Genomic DNA, 18,762 nt, shown 5'->3' on the forward strand with positions numbered 1-18,762 from the left:
GGATCAGCAGCGGCAGAGACGGTCATCCGGACGCTTCTCTCACGATGGTCGTGAAAATACGGGTAAGAGATGATAGGAGAAGAACAGCACCCGTAGGTAGGGATACGGATGAAAGAAAGAAGACGTTGTTCACTTGAGAAGACGCGCTCTTTCCCTACCAGGAAGATCTCCGCTCCTCCCAGGGCTGGCGTGCTCCGTTTCAACTAGCGTGGCTACCACGCTTCTTGGCGAACGGTAGTACTATGTAGATCTGTTACTTGCTCTTCGACCTCCATTCTTCGCATCACTTCTACGAATGATACTGCATCCCCGCAATTGTCAGCTCGGCCGTGAGCCGCCTGTTACATGCTAGAGTCATGCTTGACGGTACGACGACCTCACCAAGAACCTTGTTATTAAGAAGATATTCTAGATCTACACACGCCGCGACTAGATGCGTTGGTCTGCCCTATCTCTGATGTTTCTTACACTGCTGCTTCGTCCCGTTTGCCAGCCGAATGCCACTCTGCCCAAAAGTGGGTCCATCTCCCGGAAGCGATGTGGGTCGAGTAAGGACGACGATCTGGTCACCCGTTTGGGAAATCGCAACGTTGTGGGGAAGCCAGCGCGGACTGTCTATTGCGCCGCGTCAGACTTATTATGCTCCTAGCCGGGACTTTTGCTCTTTTCATCTAACCTTTCTCTGCTGACTCCTCCTCCAGCTCCCCCGAGAAGCGGATATTCTCAATCGAGACGATGTCTCTCAACGTGGACGGCAACTGACTGCAGTAGCAGATGATGATTGTTTGTTTTGAGCACGTGACGTCAATGTTGGGATCTGTTGCTTTCAAAAAGATGAATAGAGCACAAACAGACAGACTATCTGGTGACAGAACCCTTTTTATTAAAGGGACGACTCTGTTGAATCAGGGGTACGGAACAATTGAAGGGGCTGTTGCCGGTCGACATGGCTCTGATTTTTACTCTTAGGATACAATAAAGATGAATCTCATCAGAATGTTTCTAGATCGTAACGTGTAGCAAACAAAGACGGAATGCGACATCCGAGTGTCTCCTAGTCAATATTGTCCAGTCCACGCAGCGCGAAGACGTAATCCCAATAAGCCGGGTACCATCCAGCGAATTTCTAGTCTAGCAAGGCGACGATGCAGCCGTCGCGCACTATAATGTTCATCGCGACGATATCACCGTGTGTGAACACGATAGGATATAATGCACCTACTTTGGTCGTGATCTGGTGCCAATACCTCGACACCGCCCGTAACCATCTCGGCTGTACGAGCCATTGATGCAACTTGGCCACGGTGTTTAACGGCCTGCTTGAGCGGGTGATCATGCACGGGAGCACAACTCCTTGCCATCTAAGCGGCTAAGTGAGTGCCGGATAATGCCTGCAGCTGCGCGATATAGCCGCGAAGCTGGATTATAATGTTAGCGCGCTGGTCGGTCGTCAACACCGGCCAAGCTTGTCGTAGCATCTGGCCCTCGACATATTCCAAGGTGATGTGGTCACAGTAACTACTAATAACGGCGGGAACAAATATTATCGTATAGATCTTGATGAACCGGATTGCCGAGGCCTCGTTGGGGTGGTCCAGAGCGCCCATACCGTTGAGGCTGGTCGTGTACTTAGTGACGAAGTCGCCGTGCCTCACATAATGTCGAGGTGGCGGAGAGTCGCCGTATAGTGCTCGCTGGGCATCCTGACGCTGCATTTCTTTCTAATGGGCGATCCCTCGTGAGATTGGGTTATTGTCTGCTGCTTCTGGCCTCAGGGGCAAAGGAACAGGAAACGTATTTGCTACGTCTGGGTGGTGGTCAAGGAAGCCTTAAGCAAGACCGGGGGCGAGTGCATCGTCTCCGAAGCCGTCACGTTGGATTAGCCGTTCTGCGAACCAGTGGATCCACTGTCTATGGACAACAGTCATATGTCACGTGATAGTAGCGCCACGTATATGCAAACCTGGCTGTCTTTATGCACCATACAGAACTTAGAGCACTCTGTGCTTACACATGCAGCGTGGTGGGAAAGGATATCGCGAAGATGCGGCTCATGGAACTGGATGCTGCACTCGAAGTCCAACGTCGTAGGCTAGAAATGCAACATGGACAAGCTCTCGGGGCCGACGTGACCCAGCTTGAGCGTCAGATGCCCGTTGCCGACAACATAGATGAGAGCGAGGCAGTTTTACGGCCACTTTTTCTTTCACGGTTCAAGTGATATTATCTAAGGTATGCATCTATGTTGTTTCGTAGGAGTATATACTGAAGTAAGTCCTCATTTGGCTTCGTTGGAGTAGCAAACACCTTGCTAGTTTTTTATTTTTCTCTTGTGCACCATTGTATAGGAAGAGATGTATTTCGGCGACAATATCACATACGAGAGGTAACGTATATATGATTTATAACCCTGCAGGACTCAAGCCATCTATTCTACTTGTATTATTCCGTCATTCTATTCCGTGCCTTTTTCTCGAGGTCAACTCTCAGCAGAGGGCTTTACAATCGCCAAGGTTGAACTGGACTTTGCCCTGCTCCTGAATTTGACAAATGGGACACGAGCGGTATACAGGGTGGAAGTGGCACGATGAAACTTGGGTTGAAATAGAAAAGACTATCTAAGAGATGACTCATCTCCTATTTTTAGGTATAGCTGCTTCGGCTCACGTTCACGTTTAATACGTTGCATATCGCATTGCATAGAATAGGAGTTTCTTGCTCAGCTCAGGCGCTTGGATGCTGGCTTTGTCATGCAAGCAACGGACGACAGCGCCACTCAGCTCGGACCAAAGGCAGCAAAGGGATCTCAGGTCTCCGTTTCGGTCCCCGTCGGGTCTACTGATATCCACCTTTTCTATCTTTCCGAAAACAAGTCCTTGGCTTCCCTCACATTGAATGGAAGTGCATGGTCGGCAGGTATGTTATGGTCCTATGATCCTACCGACTTTGTCTGACCACCACCATTGCAATTACAGTGCTTCCTCCTATACCAAAGTTTGCCTCGGATTCAAAGACCAGTTTTGCGGCTGCAGCCTGGGCGGAATCCTCCCTGATCGTCCGAATATTCTACATCAACAGCGATAAAGTCACGAGCAAATGGACATTGTTGGATGGTGCTGAAGGATTCTGGGTTAACACAGCTGATACCATTGGCACAAGACCGGCAGCCAAGGCCAGTGAACCTGTCGCGGCATCACGAAGCGAAAATGGAACAGGGCGGTACTTGGAATACTTTTACACCGCACCAGGAGGCCACATTAATTACTTGGCGAAGAACTATGTCGACGAACCCACGTTCCTGATTGAATACGCAAACTTTGAAATTCCCACTTCCGGTCTCACAAAAGACCAGAAGATCTCCCTTGGGACTGGTATTGTTGGTGGTGTTATTGGTATCGTATCTATAATTGTCGCCATAATCCTGGCAAAAGACAAATGGAAATGGCTGAGATGGTTTCGATTCTCCACGTCCTCACAGAAGCAGGGCTATACACATGTGGCACCTGTTACCAGCGCCACAGCCATCAACAGAAACTCCCAAGGACCACCCGTGCCGCATGCAACACTCCCTTGGTAGATACAGTTGCAAGACGGCGAAACTTTGAGGGCGATCCTATTCCGTGTACTGAATATAGTCATGTACGCTTAAAATATTGTACACTTAGTGCACCTGGCACCTTATGTATAGTCTCGTTCGTGTTATGGGCCCTTCCAAATTTCCCGAGTCTGGCAACAGCATGTACAGTCTCCACAGCGCATGTTCGGCTATATGCCGTCACCAACAGGGCATCCTCGCCCAGAATGAGCAAATTGGCGCAGCAGGATTGTGCTGAGTGACGTTTATAGATGGGTCAAAGCGAGAAGATGCCACTAAATGCTGGCTGGTCCACTATCCGCTCACCCCTGCTGCTCCTGTAGCTCGCTTGAGTTCCGACACATATATATATCAGTCCTGCAGATTGTTCGTGTGAAATCGACACTTCTCTCCATGGGCGCTGTTGTCTGTCTGTAGGATGTTTTGGTAGTCGGCCATGCACTCCCAGCAAAAGTCATACAGACACACAGAACCTGTTATACGCAGGAGAAAAGGGAAGAATCAGCATCATTGTGTCCTTTCTGCCGCATCTTTCTTGTTGCTCCCGCCCTCTTGCACGCTACTTGGCGTGGTAGGTATGGCCCACGCAGGTATGGGGCCAGTCCCGGCCGCAGAGCCAGCAAAATTCGTGTTTGCAGGAACCTATACGGGGTGCAGGCCTATGAGATAGCGCGTACAAATACGATGGCTTGAAAAGAGGCTGAGGGAGTAGAGAGTGGTGGATCGTCCAACTTACACTTCATATGTTGGCTTTTGCCGTTTGTTAGTACGGAGCAAATAGACACGGTAGTTCATGTACAACTCACCAGCCGCCATCTTTTTCGATTTTACTGCCGCACTTGGGACAGGGCTTTGTTGTCTTTTCAACCGTTTCTTCGGATGCCCGGTTGTCCACCACATGGCGCAGCAGGGCATGCTTATCCTTGACGTCATCTCCTAGTATGGGTTGGATCTTGTCGTACTCGTCGCAGGTGACATCCTTGTGCCAGGGACAGCGGTGGATGAAGCAGGTCGACCGGCCACAGTTGTTGCACTTGACGATCGGCTGGTCCGTCCCACCCACATGGATCTGGCCTCCGTCGCAGCCTGGCCAGGAACACTGTTTTTAGTCAGCAGGATGGAAGACGGCACTAATCGGGTGCGGATGAGGTTTGAGACGTACCCAGATGAAAGCATTGTCTTCTTGCAGAGAGTGGCGTAAGAGGGCAGATTCGTATCGCTCTTTGAGGCGCGTATCGCCATGTCGGAGAACGTTCTCATAAGGTATGGGCTCATCGCAGGTAGGGCAGGCAATATTGCGGGGGCCTTTATTGTCCAGGTCGGCAGTGATGGATGATGACAGGCAGTCACGACAAGTTGTGCAGTCGCGAGAGCAGGCAGGCGTTAAGAGGTAATCGGAGAAGTCTTTCACCTCTTTCTCATTCCAGCACAGGTTGCAGGTGATGCGGCGGCTGGTGGCAGTGCCTGGTGTCCGGACTGTACGAGGACTCTTCATGATAACGGATTTAGCAGATGTGTGTACTCAAAGAGGGACCAGAGTTGTCTGCTGGGAAAGAAATAGATACACCAGGTCTCTGCGAGAGTCTGTCTCATAGACCCCTCGTTGACCCCCCGTCTCTCCAGCCAATCATAGAGCCGTACGGCCCGTTTGCGAGAAGGTTGCCCAACAACGTCACTGCACAGGTCTTTATAGTAGTCCATTTGACAAAAACGTCCGAGTAGATAAGACTAAGCACTGATGTGCGCCCAAACCGCAGACATAAGCCCAAGAGTCCTACGAGATACGGATGCTACTATACGTGTGATTGGTCCAGGCGAAAGTCCCAAATTCCAGAGGCATCAGACTACGCATCGTTCGACTTGTCCTTGAGCACAAACACGCCGCCGTGCCAGCCGTATGCCCGGCTCAGCCGGCGGCCGTGGCGCCGCGCGGTGACAAAGGGGATCTTTCCGCGCGGATGCGGCTCGTGGAACTGGATGCTGCGTTCGACGTCGAGCGTCGTGGGTTGGAAGTGCCACACGGATCCGTACAGCTTCTCGGCCACGAAGCCGACGGCCTGCAGGGCGTGCAGAAATTCGAGCCAGCCGACCTCGCCGGGGGTCGTGTTGGCGGCCGGGTCGAAGAAGACGATGCGGAAGACCTTGAGCGCCCGCGCGTCGACGACGAAACAAGGCTGGGGATCCAAATCTGAGGCTGAGGCTGTGGCCTGTTTTTTAGCCTCTGCAGACTGGACTGCAGATGCTTCGCCGCGCGTCTTGGCCTTTGTCTTGGCCCCGACCGCCGCGGCCGCATCCCGAAGCTCTTTCCTGGCCGACGGCGTCTCTGTGTTTAGATGCAGCGTCGCGAGTGGTTGCGCGAGGGCTTCTGCGGCTGTCGTGGTGCTTTGTGGTCGTGCCGGCCGCTCAACCCAAGCAGGTGTGCGCTGTAGGAGCCGCTTCTGTGCCAGGAGCCGCTTGTAGGCGATGCCGTCGGAGCCCTTGGCATGAACACGCAACAGCTCGTCGGCCTTGGCCCAGAAGACGTCGAGGTAGCGCTCAGCAGCGCGCAGGCTGTCGACGTTGGCCTGAGAGCGGCGCCGGGCCACGGGATAGTCGAACTTGTTGTCGGACGGGTCGCCGTACGGCCGCAGCGTGGCGACGTTCTTTTCCTGAACGGCCGTGAGGACGCGGGCTTCGGTCTCCGTCCGGGCGGCGAACTCGCGCTGGATGGCGTCCTGACGGTCGACCAGTGCATTCTCCCAACCGTTGGCCCAGGGCTGGTACATGTCGAGCTGGCGCAGGCACTCGCCCAAGATCGACAGGTCGCCGATGACGCGGGCGATGCAGGGCGACACGAACTCGCGGACCCGCGGCTCGGCTGTCAACAGCCGGTCCAGCTCGTCGACCACGTTGGGCAGCCGGCAGAGAAACAAATCCCGGTCGTCCTCCCACAGCGTGCGCAGCAGCCAGAGCAGCTTGTCGGCCATGGGGTCCATCCGGACGCCCGGTCGCGAGACGGTCAGGATCTTGGACGACTCGGCCGACTCGGGCACATGGCGGACAAAAAACGGCCGCATCGGCGGTGACGCGATAAAAGACATCTTGAGCTGGTCCATCGGGCCTTTAGCTACCTGCTGCAGGTAGTGGCGGAAGCGCAGCAGCGCCGCCAGATACGGCTCGGGCAGGTCGTCGAGCGGCGTGATCTGGGCGGCATGTTGGCGCTGCAGCTCACGCAGCTGTTGGGCCTGGGCGAGCAGCTCCGCGTACAGCTCAACGTGGAAGTGTGCCTCCACGAGCACCTGGCCGATCACGCGGCTCCACAGGATGCCAGCACGAGCCGGCTTCAGCGTTGGGTGCACGTTGCCGACCAAGTCCTTGAGCATCTCCAGGCGGTGTTCGCGCGCCTCGGCCAGATAGCCGGCGAAGTAGCCCGGGTCCTCGCGGAGAGCCCAGGCGTGGTCCTCGGCTGCGGCCGTGCGCGCTGCCAGCAACGCCTCGATCCGGCCCAGGTCCAGGTCGGCCGGCACCCGGTACGGGGCTTCTTCGGCCATGATGGCCAGCGAGGCAAGGCCGCTCGTATCCGTGGACTCCTTCAGCCTTGGCTCCGGCTGCACGGCGTAGAGATCGTCTTGGAGCAGGTTGTCGGCTGGGATCCCGTGCAGGATCTGTCGGCAGCAGCGCACGAGGAATGCCATCAGCCGCTCTTGGGCCTCGACAATCAGCAGCCCCTCGCCCGGAAGAAACTGCTTGCGCGTGTGCATCCAGTCGAACGCGTCCTCGTGATCGTCCCAGGCGACTAGCCGGCCGTACTCTCGGTCGCGCGTCATGCCGTTCAACATAAATACATGATGGTTCAGAAAACCCGGCTGGAGCGCCATCGTCACCTTGCCGAGGTGCATCGCCTCGCCGTCAGCCGCTGCAAACACGCTCGGATGGTTCCGCCCGCGCGAATTGAGCAGCAGCAGCAGCGTCTTGCTCTTCACCAGATCCTCCTGGTTGATATAAGGACACATGTATGCACCGCGCAGCTTCACGTCCCGGCTGCCGGCTTTCTTGCTGGACGCCGTAAAGTCGGGTCGGTGTGTCGTCGGCATCTCTGGCCAGGCCGCCAGCAAGATCGCCAACTTCTGCGCCCGGTTTTTCTTGGTCCATCGCCGCTGCACTGTCGCCTCATGCCGCTCCAGGATGTCTTGCAGCAAGTGGTAGTCGGCAAAAAGCCGTGTCGTTCTCTCTCTCGCCTCGCGCCGCACCTCGTCAGGTGTCATCACTGACGGTAGAGCCATGCCGTTGGGTGTCATCATTTTGAGGAAATTGGTCGGATTGCTCCAATCCTCACCTTGCAGGCTACTAAGGTCGACATTGTCGAGTTCTGGGTGAGGCTCAAACGGGTCGAATTGATGGTTCGTCCGGGGCTGTAGGGGATTCATCGTCGCCGTTGTTGCTCAAGTTGTTACTGCCGGGAGGTAAACGACAAGATCTTCTTACGGGTTTGAGGGGTAAGCGAGCAGTGCTTAAAACGTCCTTATCATGGCCGTCTTTTTTCGATCACATGACTATAGTGCCATGCTAAGCATGAAAAAAAAAGTCGATGTGCCATGGATTCCTTAGTAAAGCACACAACCAGATCGCCTACCTGTTCAGGGAACTGCAAATGCACATGCTAAGAGCTCTTTCCTCAAGTTTTTGTCTCATCAGCCGGCATCATATTCGTGTCCCAACTGTTTATCTTTGCTACAAATCAAACCTTTGTCCCGGCTTCTTTACGACGACGGCAATCTGTGCGGCGTGCCAGAAAATCACCGGCACGCTTACGGCACGATGGGGCTATTTCTGTATACGGTCAACTGGCGACAGCGGGAGAGCCGTGATGGACTCGCTGCCAATGCCAATGCTGCCCAAGGAACCACCAGAGTCGGTTCGCTGGTTTCGGGGGGAGCGAGTCGCGCGCCCCACTAGCGCCCAATGCGCCCCATCAACGTCCTACATCGTCCCTCTACCAGAAAGCAATAATCTAACCTCTGTCCTCTCTCTTCACCAAGCAACTATTCACATATTGACGTTTCAAGGCACATCTATTCCATACACCACTACATCCAAGCGCTCTACCGGCTTTTTACAACCCACAATGTCGTCCATTTTTGACGACTATTTTCAGAAGTTCCTTTCCGAGAGCCCAAATGATTTCGGTTACGACATCTACAACAATGATGGCGATGGCCCTAACGACCAAGGCCTTGATGACCTCTCTCTCATCGTCGTTGGGGAACAAACTGCCGTTGTGCCCGTGAATGAGGCTAATATGCCCAATTTGGGCACGTTTGATTTTAATCTCGATATCTACGACAACGATGGCAATAGTCTTGAGGTCCGCCCCGATGACAGTTCTCTCAACACAGTTGGAACACAAACTTCTGAAGTTACTGTGAATGGGGGCGGAGTGCACGATTCGGGCACGTCCACTGAGGCAGCCCAATCTGACCGGGCGCTTGACAGCGCTGACGAGTTCAACAGAACAACACTGCATGAGGAGCAGTTGGCCACGCCAATCCCATCTGGCCAATCGAAGTGAGCGCTATTTTTTTTTAGCGCGGCGCTAAAGGGGCAAACGCCGTGCGGTAGCAGTCGTTATTATTTTAACAAGCCGAATCGCCATCTATGTTCCCTCCCGGGCTGCAACCGCATATCTTTCGGACGACAGGCCGATCTCAATCGCCACATGCAAAGTAAACATGAGGCAACGCGCGATCACATTTGCCCAGATGAGTCCTGTCCTGCGCACGCGAATGGCTTCAAAAGGAAGGACAAGTTGAAAAAGCATCTAAAGGAAAAACATCAAAGCGTCAAATGCCAACAGTCGCACTGCTACGCCATCATCGCCGATGTTGAGCAAGAGTCGCATATAGCGCAAAATCATGGTCCTTTCGATTGTGCTTTTGGGCGGTGCCAGTTTGCTCCAGACTCTCACTTCAGTAGGGATAAACTCGACTACCATTTGCGATGCCACCACAGGATGAGCTATTTTACGCGCAGTAATGTTTTATACCAAATGGGACACTCCACAACCTTCCGATCTGAGCACTGGCCTAATAGCTGGGATATCTATCGTGCTTGCACGGAGTGTGATGCGCAGCAGGTGGATCAGAAGCAGGGACAAACTGGAGAGGGTGCTCAAGCTGAGTGACTGCATATGGCAAGGTTTCATTGCCTGGTGCTGCTTTGACTATTTTGTACCTTCGTTATGTTCGGGTGCTAAACTTTGAAAAAACGTCTATCTGTACGCCAAATTGCCCCTTGTTTGTATGTTAGGCACATTACAGAGCACAAATAGCAACTCTCGTCAGTACTTGTCGGGAATTCTTAAACTTTCCCAGAACTCTGATAAACAAAACTACATTCGTCTTTATCACCGGCCTCCTTAATATTATTTCAACATCTTTGGCTCAGGTTTCTCTTACCTCTGCTTATTTCTCCCCCACTCCCATACAGCGCTTGGACGTTTCCGGCTTTGTGGTATACCGTTGGCCCGGACATGACGTTGTTTTGCTCTCCTGTACCAATGGCACAAAGGCGGGCTAGATGGACTTGCCATGCAGATCGATTGGTGCCCTCTGTGTCATAATCCTGATATACATACATTCTGTCTCTGACATAGTCTGTGGGACAAATCCCTAGTATACGTAACTTAGCCAAGCTAACGGTGCATGTCTTCTTTTTTCCTTTCGTCTATATTTCGTTCTTTTCTCCATTCTAGTGACCCTCTCAGCTACTCTCAGCTACCATCCATCCAATTATTCCCTTCCCTCTTTCCCCTCCTCGCCGCCGAGATACCGGTACACAACGCTAAAGTCTCGCCCGCGGCAGCGCTCGTCCTCGCCGGCGGCCTCGTACAGGCTGCGTGCGGCCTCACCCAGCACCAGCCGTGCACCTGCCTCCTCGGCCGCCGTCATCGCCAGCGTCAGGTCCTTCTTCATCAGCGCGAGCCCGAAGCCGCCGGCATAGTCGCGGCCAGCTGGCGCCGTCGCCACCACGCCGGCCACCGGGTTGTTCACCTCGCTCGGCCAGCACCGGCCCGTGCTCGCGTTGATCACGCCCGCCAGCACGGACGCGTCTAGACCCCAGCGCACGCCCAGGTTCATCGCCTCGGCCGTGCCAATGTTGTTGATCGCCAGCAGATAGTTGTTGGCCAGCTTGGCCGCCAGCCCGGCGCCCTGCCCACCGCAGCCCAGCACTCGCGCCCCCATGTACAGCAGAACCGGCTGCACCCGCTCAGTCACCGCCGCGTCCGGGCTGCCCAGCATAAATGTCAGCGTCCCCGCCGTCGCCCCGACCACGCCGCCCGACATGGGCGCGTCCACAAAGGCACCCCGGCCTGCCGCCACTACGTCCGCAGCTACCGCTCGCGATGTCGTCGGGTCGATCGTTGAGCAGTCCACAAACACCGTCGTGCCCGGCCCCGACGTTGACTCCAGCACCGACTTGTACACAGCCCGGACGTGGGCCGGCTCTGGAAGAACGGTGATTACGTAATCCTATCCTGAGTCAGCCTCGGCATATGCTCAGAGTCCACGGATCAGTCCACAAGTTGACATGCTCACTGCATCGTTCGCAGCAGCAGCGACGTCTGCAACCACTTCCACGGCGGCACCTGTGCCGGACGCTTCGCCCGCCAGCTTGGCAACGGCCTCCTTGTTGATGTCAAACAGCCGCACGCTATCTGACGGCCCCAGCTTTGACTGCAGGTTCTTTGCCATTTGATAGCCCTGGGCGTGTCAGTGTAAGCTGCCCTGTTTCTGATACAAGGACGGCAGAAATGGCTGCTCACCATTTGACCGAGCCCGATGAAACCGTATTTGTCGAGCCGCGCAGGAGACGACGAGAAGCATCGCCGTGACGCTGCCTGCAATTGCGGCCATACCCTCACAGTCGACCGCATAGTGTCGGTCTGCAAAAGCGGTAGAATAGAGACGAGAGAGGTCGAGATTTGCTTTGCAATGGCACAGGCGTGATGTGATTGTTTCGTTTCCGTCAGCTATAGCGTTGAGCTTAGAAGAATGGCCTTTGGTATTTGCCGTGGGTTTTGCTATTAGACCTCGACTTTCCACTGGCCTTGCTGTTGGCTTATTGAGGGGAAGCTCGGTTTGTGATCCCCGTGGGGAAACGAAGCTAAGCCCACCCTACCGAATGCCGCGTCTTGCCGATAATTGCCAGACTGCCTCGGGAAACTAGGCTTCGATCTAGCGCCGACAGCCTCCACGCCTCTAACTCGTCGGCTCGACGGCAGCCCTAGATCGACTAGTTTACTCCGTGATGTGATGTCCTATAACAATGCCATCGTGCTTTTTACACGCGCACGTTTGTAGCTAGCAAATTCAGACAAAACCCACTTGATTATACTCCTTATTCTGCCTTCTTTCTGAAAAGCGTCTTCCTCGGCTTGAAGAGGTGCCGCCCCCCCTCCAAAAATCAAGTGTTGTGTCTTTCCTTCAGTTACGTTGCACATATGGCAGCTATTCATGCCCTTTGACTTTCGCAATAGCTACAACGACTACGGTTTGTTCAGCAGGCGTCTACGGAGTACTGGCGAAGTATATATGCACTGTACGAAGTTTATGACTAGAGGGTTTGATCTTAATGTAAGATGCGTTATATTCCTTACCTGCTTACACCTAGAGAGATGCACATTGAAGCCGGCCAGTATTCCTTTCTTAAGTGCTTCGCCTATATGTGACGGAATCTAAATTACTAAAGGACTGCTATTCAAGTCCATCTACCACGTTAACCCTACGTTTCCTCGCCCATGATATATCCCGCCATATTGCGGCTCCCTATCGCCCCATTAGCGCCTGGTATCTCTCGAATGGCATCCGCCAGCCGTCTTCCCTCTTCCAACCGTGCCCTCTCCCGTCGGTTCTGCACCTCGTTCAGCTGGTCCAGCGCCCGTCGTTCTTCCAATGTGATGTCGCTGATCTGCTTTGCCGCGCTCACTCGCTCCATGTTGAGCTCTTTTTCGTGGATCAGCAGCTGATTCTTTCGATCGGTCTCCAGCTGCAACTGCTGCTCGTGTGCCGTTCGGCTCTGCTCTAGGAGTGCCACCTGCTCGGCCTCCTGTTGCAGCAACTTCAACTGCAGCGCCTCTGCCTTAACCTCCGTCTCCGCCCGAATTCGCATTCGCACAGCTTCGGCATGCGCTGCCGCCTCGCCCAGTTCCCGCACCCGTGCTGCCTCGGCATATGCCTGTGCTCGTTCCAGGATCGCTGCCCGCTCTCTGGCCATGCTCTCCCTATGTGTCCGCTCAGCCAGTTCAGCCAGCTCTTGTGCTTGTCGTCGCGCCCGTTCGTGATCGCGATCTTCGGCCGCCACGCGCTCCTCTCGTGCCTGCCGCTCGCGTTCTGCTCGTAGCAATTCCTCCGGCACGCCTACTGCCCCTTTTGGCTGGGCCTTTCCACCAGGACTGTGTGCATAATATACATCCTCGGTTCGGCTCCTTCTCAGCAGTCCGAGCAGCTTCTCGCGAACTGTTTCTGCCGCCGGCGTCGAAGGCTGTAAGTAGCGAACATGGCTCACGTACATCGTCGGCGAGTATATGTGCGTGCCGTCGTCGTACTGGTTGAACGCTTTGTTGACATATTTGTGCATACCGGCCTTGAGCAGCACCTGTGTCGTGCCTACCGGGTCCTCGGCTTCTAGGGCCAGAAGCAGCGGTGTCTTGCCGTCCGACCGGAGTGTCACATCGCTGCCCTCCTTGATCAGATAGCTGATTGCGTACTCCATTTCCCTCAGCGCGCTGGCCGTCAGCACCCGACCGTCGGAGCCATGCAGACAGATCTCAGCTAACGCGCTACGCCCATCATGGAGATCGCTCGGGAAGTCCACCTCGTGCCCGTGCTGCACCAGCAACTTCATCACCTTGACGTTGAGGTTACGCGCCGCCATGTGCAATGACCCATCGTTTCTGGACGGTTCAGCCCCGAGAATAGACTCTACCATCGACAGGCCAGCATCACCCCCCGAGCACACGGCCATGAAGAGGGGCGTATTGCCAGCATAGTCCGCAATGTCAATGTTTGCGCCAGCCGTTATCAGTGTCTCGACGAGGTCCTGCCGCTTGTTCTGAATAGCGAGCATCAGCGGTGTCATCCTCGACCGGCTCGTCTCGAAGTTGACCTTTGATCCCCGTTGGATGAGAAGCTCGACCACGGCACTGCTGATCTTCTTTTGAGGCTGCAATAACGCCCAGAACAACAGCGACACGGGCTCATTTTCTTCTATCTCCGGCACTACACGCGCTGTTGTCATCTGATCGTGGTAATACCCAGAATTCAGTAGGGCATCCAGAACTCCGACTGATCGAGGGTACTGTGACATCGCCCGGAAGACCACCGGCTCAAAGTCTGAATGGTTGAATATGATTTCTGGCCCGCACGCATCGCCCGATATCCTATAATCGTTGAAAAGTGTGATTAAGCCAATGACATCCTCTTCAGCCGGCCCTGATTCAAGAATGAGTTGAAAGGCTGCGATTGCAGAGTATGGATCTGGGTTGAGCGAGAGCAGAAGTCGGACGATTTCCTGGCTTCCGTGCTTCGCCGCGTCCTGAAGTGGCTGTCCATGCTCGAAGTTCACGTCGACGCCATGCTTGACGAGGAGCTGAATGAGTTGTCGGGAATTGTGATCCTTGTCAGTTCCACAGTTACGTATGGCGGCAATAAGAGCCCTCGGCAACCCATCGCCTCTAGATCCCTTTTCCAAGAGGAGCCTCGCAACGGATACCCCATCGTCTGATAGCCACCTTGACGTGTCGCTCGGCGCAAAGGCTTCCGCGAAAATGTAGTTGAGATCTTCACTGGGGATCTCCCGTGCTAAGCACAGTTCCAAAATTGGCACCAGACATCGCCATGTTGCATCGACCAGAGTCTGGCAACCGCCTTCCAGTGGAGATGCCCCGTTCGAGAGCAGCAGACTAACGAGGTCAAGGTTTGGTTTAGAATCTCTCACAGCCTTTTTGAGGGCGACATGGACTGCCTCGCCAGCTTTCAAGCCGGCCGCAAACAGAGACTTTATGACCTGATATCGATCCTCCCCCTTCAGCATCCAGCTTGCCTTTAACGCCCTGACCATGGTTTCCTGTGACGGTTTTGGGCCGTTTTCTCCAGCTGTCGTTTCTACAACCACCGTACTGGCATCCTCTTCCTTCATGAAAGCATGGTCTTCGAGACCAAGAAGAAGCTCCAGCGTAGGTAGGAAGCTGTTGCGTGTGCTGGTCCAGACAGCTTCGCCGCTACTGTAGTTTGGGCTCGCACCATATTCCAGCAGTAACCGAATGAGCGGAATTCCATCGTCGCCATGGCTCACTGCTGAAACAAGCTGTTTGTCAAGCTCGTCACCACGGAGGCCGTGTTCTAGAAGCAACCGAAACAGTGTCTCTCTCATGGCTAGATCGTCCAACAATCCGGCCTCATGGAAAGCGCGCACGAGTACCACGTCCTTGTCCGGTGTCGGGGGGAGGCTTTGCAGAAGCATTTCAACCGTGCCCACGGCGCCAGATCGGCACGCCAATACAATAGCCTGTCCGTCTTGGTGGCCAATTTTAGCACCGTTGGCCAGCAGGATATGGCAAAGGTCAAGGTCCGCATCTTGTGCGGCAGATAGCAGCGAATCAGACACGGCCGTTCCGGTAGCACCAGCCTTCACCAGCATGTTGCAAATGACCTGGCGATTTCCTTTATCCGCCACACGCATTGTCTCAACCAGAGCACTGTTGAGGACAGGCACGGCAAATTTCTGCGATGAGAGCAACATGCTCACAGTTTCCATTTTTTGTTGCTGCACCGCTACCAGCAGAGCGCCGGAATGCTCAGGGTCTGAGAACTCTGCTAACATTCTGAGAAGGGGAATATCGTCGGGGGTATTAACCACGGCATGCTTCAGCTCACAGCTTGCCTGGTGGGCAGGCACACCGGCTTCCAAGAGCACTTTCGCCAGCGAAAGCCGGTCCATGGCGTCAGGGATGGAGAATATGCGTGAGATGGCAGTGGCCAGAGAATCCGGGCTCGGCCGCCGAACGAGAAACATTTCGACGATACGTACATTTGACGCCGTCACGGCATGGCAGAGAGCTGCGGCATTGCGCGCATTTATGTCGGCACCGGCAGCCAAGAGTGTTTTGATCACAGAGAGAATGCGCGGATCAGGCGGATTTTTGACGGCAGCCTCAACTTCAGCTACCAGCAAATAGCTCAGGGCAGCCTCATCTTGTGTGTGCTGTAGCAGCATGTTCAGTTTGACAGCCTTAGCGTCAGTGAACGGCAGATTCGAGATCGCATACAAAGCATGGACGAGATTGTCCCGGTTTGATCGTTGTGTCTTGAGCAGGGCATCCAAAACTCTCGGGTCTGGGTTGATGGCAGCTGGGATAATTTGTCAGGTCATTATCGAAGACTGGGGCCCAGAAACGTTCTTACCAAGAGTCACCGGCGATCCTGCTTGGGCGTTGTAATTAACATCGGCCAGTCCGACATCCAGCAGCAAGTGGAGAAGCTCGCCGTCGACGGGGTTTGCGCTCAATGTTGTAACCAGTGCCTCGGCAACCGATTTTCCATCCTGTCCCGCACCGGCAATCAGGAGTGAGCGCACCATCAGGCGCCTTGTCGGAAGATCGTCAATGGCCATGGCTTGCGGCATGGCGGCAGCAACAGTCTGCACCGTCGGCTGGCTATTTTGAAGAATGGTATTGAGAAGGCTTATGTCGTGGTTGGTGACGGCGGCAAGGACACCGGCACCGCCAGCCTGACTGGTATCGCCAATGTGCCTGAGGAGAAGGGCAATGAGGCGCGAGTCCCTGTTCGATGGCCGTTCCTCAAGCGCGCGCTGCAGAACAGCACTGACACACGGTCCAGAAAATCCAGTGGCCAAGAAGAGCTCGTACATTTGGTACTGCGGCTCCGGAGACAGAAGTGAGATGCTGGGGAAAACATTGGCCAAGATCTCGGGCGCTGGCCGTACGGCCAAGATCTGGTCGACAATGGAGAAGTTCATGGTCTGTACAGCCAGCTGTAGCGCCATGCCCTCCTTATGTTCGGCAGAGGCCGTGTGATGGCGCTGAAGACTCTTCCTGCCCACAAACGGATTTGGGGACGGGCTCGAAACTACCTGGCGTTCTGGTCCAGAAAAGTGTGGCGTCAGAAGCAGCTGTGTCGAGCTGATATCGCCAGCCTCGACAGCGTCGATGAGACAGTCATGCAGCGGGATCCCGCTAGCACCTTTGCGCAGAAGCAACTCCAGAACTTCTCGGCGCTCTTCGTTAGAAACATGTTTAGGGATAAGCGCCACACATTCGGAGGCGTATTGCGGGCGCAGTGTCGTGTTGCTAGCAAGCAAGATGCGGGCAAGGTCGATTTGCTTTTGCGAGATGGCTCGGCGAACCGTGATGGCGTTCTCGTGCTCAATGGGAGCGCCGTACGATATGAGCAGAGACACCATCTTAGAAAAGTTGCTGAGACAAGCTTGGTCCACGGCGGAAGCAACAGCGTCGCCAGAGGCTCCTGCGCACAGAAGTGATTCAGCCATGGCCATCTTCTCGTTAGGATGCATGGTTTCCTGTCTGAACAGCTCGTAAAAGGCTTCGTTGAGAAGCGGTACCGAGGGAGGCTTCGAGCCGGTCAAGATGGCCAGCGCAAGATCGACGCGAGAGGCAGCAATGGCCTTCAATAGGGCCGAAGCATTTTCGAAGCTGCCGTCAGCAGAAGCGCGGCTGAGGTGCCGAACAGTTTCAGTACAGCCGCACTCGACAGCGTCAACCAGGGCAGGCGACAAAATGTCGGGCAGAGGGCAGCCACCAGAAGCGAGCAGGACGCTGATGATGTCCTCTTGGCCGCCGGCAGAGCAGACTTTACGAAAGGCGTCTCGGCCGGCAGAGGTAGCCGAGGCGCTGGCCCCATAGCGCACCAGGTGCTCCACAACGGCAACATGGCAGGACAGAATGGCACCCGGCAGGCTGCCGTCCAGGGTGACCGAATCTGCGTAGGGCACGAGGATGGCCACCAGTCGAGAGTCGCCGTGCTCAATGGCCCGCTGCAGAAGACGGCCGCGCTCAAACGACTCGACGCTCCGGCGACGGGTCAACAAGCTTGTCTTGGTCTTCGTGCTGGCAACGTTGATATCGCCGCCGGCCGTCACGAGCTTGGCGATGAGAGCCTCAGCCACTCCAGGCGATCCTTGCTTGTCGATGTGGGCATCGAGGGCGACGAAGATCTCCCGCGGCTCCCACGCCTTGTCTCGTTTCTTCAAGGTGGTAAAGGTTCGGGAGAGACTGGTAGAGCGCTGCTGCTGGCCGTCCGCAGTGGCTGCGAGCCTCTGCTCTTTTAGAAGCTCCTCGGCAGTCTGGTCATCAGCGGGGATGCGCACGCTCAGCGGTTGCAGTGGCCGCACTATGGGAGCCGGTGGCGGCAGAAGCCCGACCTGCCACTCGTCCGCGAGAGCAGCAAGCCGCCTCCTGCGGTTGCCAGCGGCCTGAGCCTTTGAAGCCATGTGCAGGTGAGGGCAGAAGCCAAAAAATGAAGCTTCATGCGAAAGAAGTGAGGAAGTGGATTAAAGGGGAAGTAGCCGTGTCATGGAACGACTTATCCCAATGTTATGAGGGCGCCAACAGGCTGCCAACTGCAGGCTGAGGCAACATGAACTGGCTGCGCGGTGGTGGATAGAAAGTCAGAGCTGCTAGCCTTGAGGGCAGACTTTTGGTTGTCAGTCGCAGCCGCACTTGAGAAGTGGGTAGGTATGAAATCTTGGCGAAAATTGCGGTCGGTGAGAGAAGCGACCTGAGTAACAAAGGTGAAATGGGGAAGAGGAGTCGGGGGCGGGGGAAAGAGCTTTTGGCAATGAGAGTGGCTTTCTGAATCGCGTTTCAGAGTTAGGAAAGTAGGGAAAGGATCACCAGGAAGGTGCGAGGCATCTTGGATTGGAGGGTCCCAGCCAGCTCACAGCGATATCTTGCTGGACGTGCAGGAGGATGCGCCTGTCAAATCATGCCAACACGTTACCATGATGTGCCCCTGGCCTGTTAGAGCTTTATTCCTTGCTCAGCCTCAATGGGTCACACGGTTGTTCTCAAGCTGTTGTTACATATGGTTTCGACGCTGCAGCACGAACAACAGTCACGCTAGTAGCAAACTAAGACAATACGAGAACTCGTA

General features: G+C 55.0%; 7 protein-coding genes across 7 annotated transcripts; 2 read left to right on the forward strand and 5 right to left on the reverse strand.

Annotated features, from left to right (window-relative positions):
* Window positions 1-1,361: 1,361 nt before the first annotated feature.
* On the reverse strand, window positions 1,362-1,715 carry CMQ_3695 (uncharacterized protein; the record flags this gene model as incomplete). Its single annotated transcript, XM_014319633.1, has 1 exon — window positions 1,362-1,715. The coding sequence occupies one exon, from the start codon at window positions 1,713-1,715 to the stop codon at window positions 1,362-1,364; it is 354 nt and encodes a 117-aa protein (XP_014175108.1).
* Window positions 1,716-2,750: 1,035 nt separating this feature from the next.
* On the forward strand, window positions 2,751-3,577 carry CMQ_4151 (uncharacterized protein; the record flags this gene model as incomplete). Its single annotated transcript, XM_014320089.1, has 2 exons — window positions 2,751-2,916; window positions 2,976-3,577. 2 exons carry the CDS (start codon window positions 2,751-2,753, stop codon window positions 3,575-3,577), a joined length of 768 nt encoding a protein of 255 aa, XP_014175564.1.
* An 820-nt stretch (window positions 3,578-4,397) lies between these two features.
* On the reverse strand, window positions 4,398-5,090 carry CMQ_3735 (ring finger protein; the record flags this gene model as incomplete). Its single annotated transcript, XM_014319673.1, has 2 exons — window positions 4,398-4,694; window positions 4,758-5,090. The coding sequence occupies 2 exons, from the start codon at window positions 5,088-5,090 to the stop codon at window positions 4,398-4,400; spliced, it is 630 nt and encodes a 209-aa protein (XP_014175148.1).
* Window positions 5,091-5,439: 349 nt separating this feature from the next.
* CMQ_3855 (uncharacterized protein) lies at window positions 5,440-8,001 on the reverse strand (the record flags this gene model as incomplete). Its single annotated transcript, XM_014319793.1, has 1 exon — window positions 5,440-8,001. One exon carries the CDS (start codon window positions 7,999-8,001, stop codon window positions 5,440-5,442), a length of 2,562 nt encoding a protein of 853 aa, XP_014175268.1.
* A 698-nt stretch (window positions 8,002-8,699) lies between these two features.
* On the forward strand, window positions 8,700-9,143 carry CMQ_3723 (uncharacterized protein; the record flags this gene model as incomplete). Its single annotated transcript, XM_014319661.1, has 1 exon — window positions 8,700-9,143. One exon carries the CDS (start codon window positions 8,700-8,702, stop codon window positions 9,141-9,143), a length of 444 nt encoding a protein of 147 aa, XP_014175136.1.
* A 1,219-nt stretch (window positions 9,144-10,362) lies between these two features.
* CMQ_4029 (3-hydroxyisobutyrate dehydrogenase) lies at window positions 10,363-11,507 on the reverse strand (the record flags this gene model as incomplete). Its single annotated transcript, XM_014319967.1, has 3 exons — window positions 10,363-11,103; window positions 11,170-11,334; window positions 11,397-11,507. 3 exons carry the CDS (start codon window positions 11,505-11,507, stop codon window positions 10,363-10,365), a joined length of 1,017 nt encoding a protein of 338 aa, XP_014175442.1.
* Window positions 11,508-12,355: 848 nt separating this feature from the next.
* On the reverse strand, window positions 12,356-18,100 carry CMQ_4124 (uncharacterized protein; the record flags this gene model as incomplete). Its single annotated transcript, XM_014320062.1, has 2 exons — window positions 12,356-15,981; window positions 16,036-18,100. 2 exons carry the CDS (start codon window positions 18,098-18,100, stop codon window positions 12,356-12,358), a joined length of 5,691 nt encoding a protein of 1,896 aa, XP_014175537.1.
* Window positions 18,101-18,762: the final 662 nt, after the last annotated feature.

Source organism: Grosmannia clavigera (genome assembly GCF_000143105.1).
Source record: "Grosmannia clavigera kw1407 unplaced genomic scaffold GCSC_113, whole genome shotgun sequence".
In the NCBI taxonomy this organism is placed as follows: domain Eukaryota; kingdom Fungi; phylum Ascomycota; class Sordariomycetes; order Ophiostomatales; family Ophiostomataceae; genus Leptographium; species Leptographium clavigerum.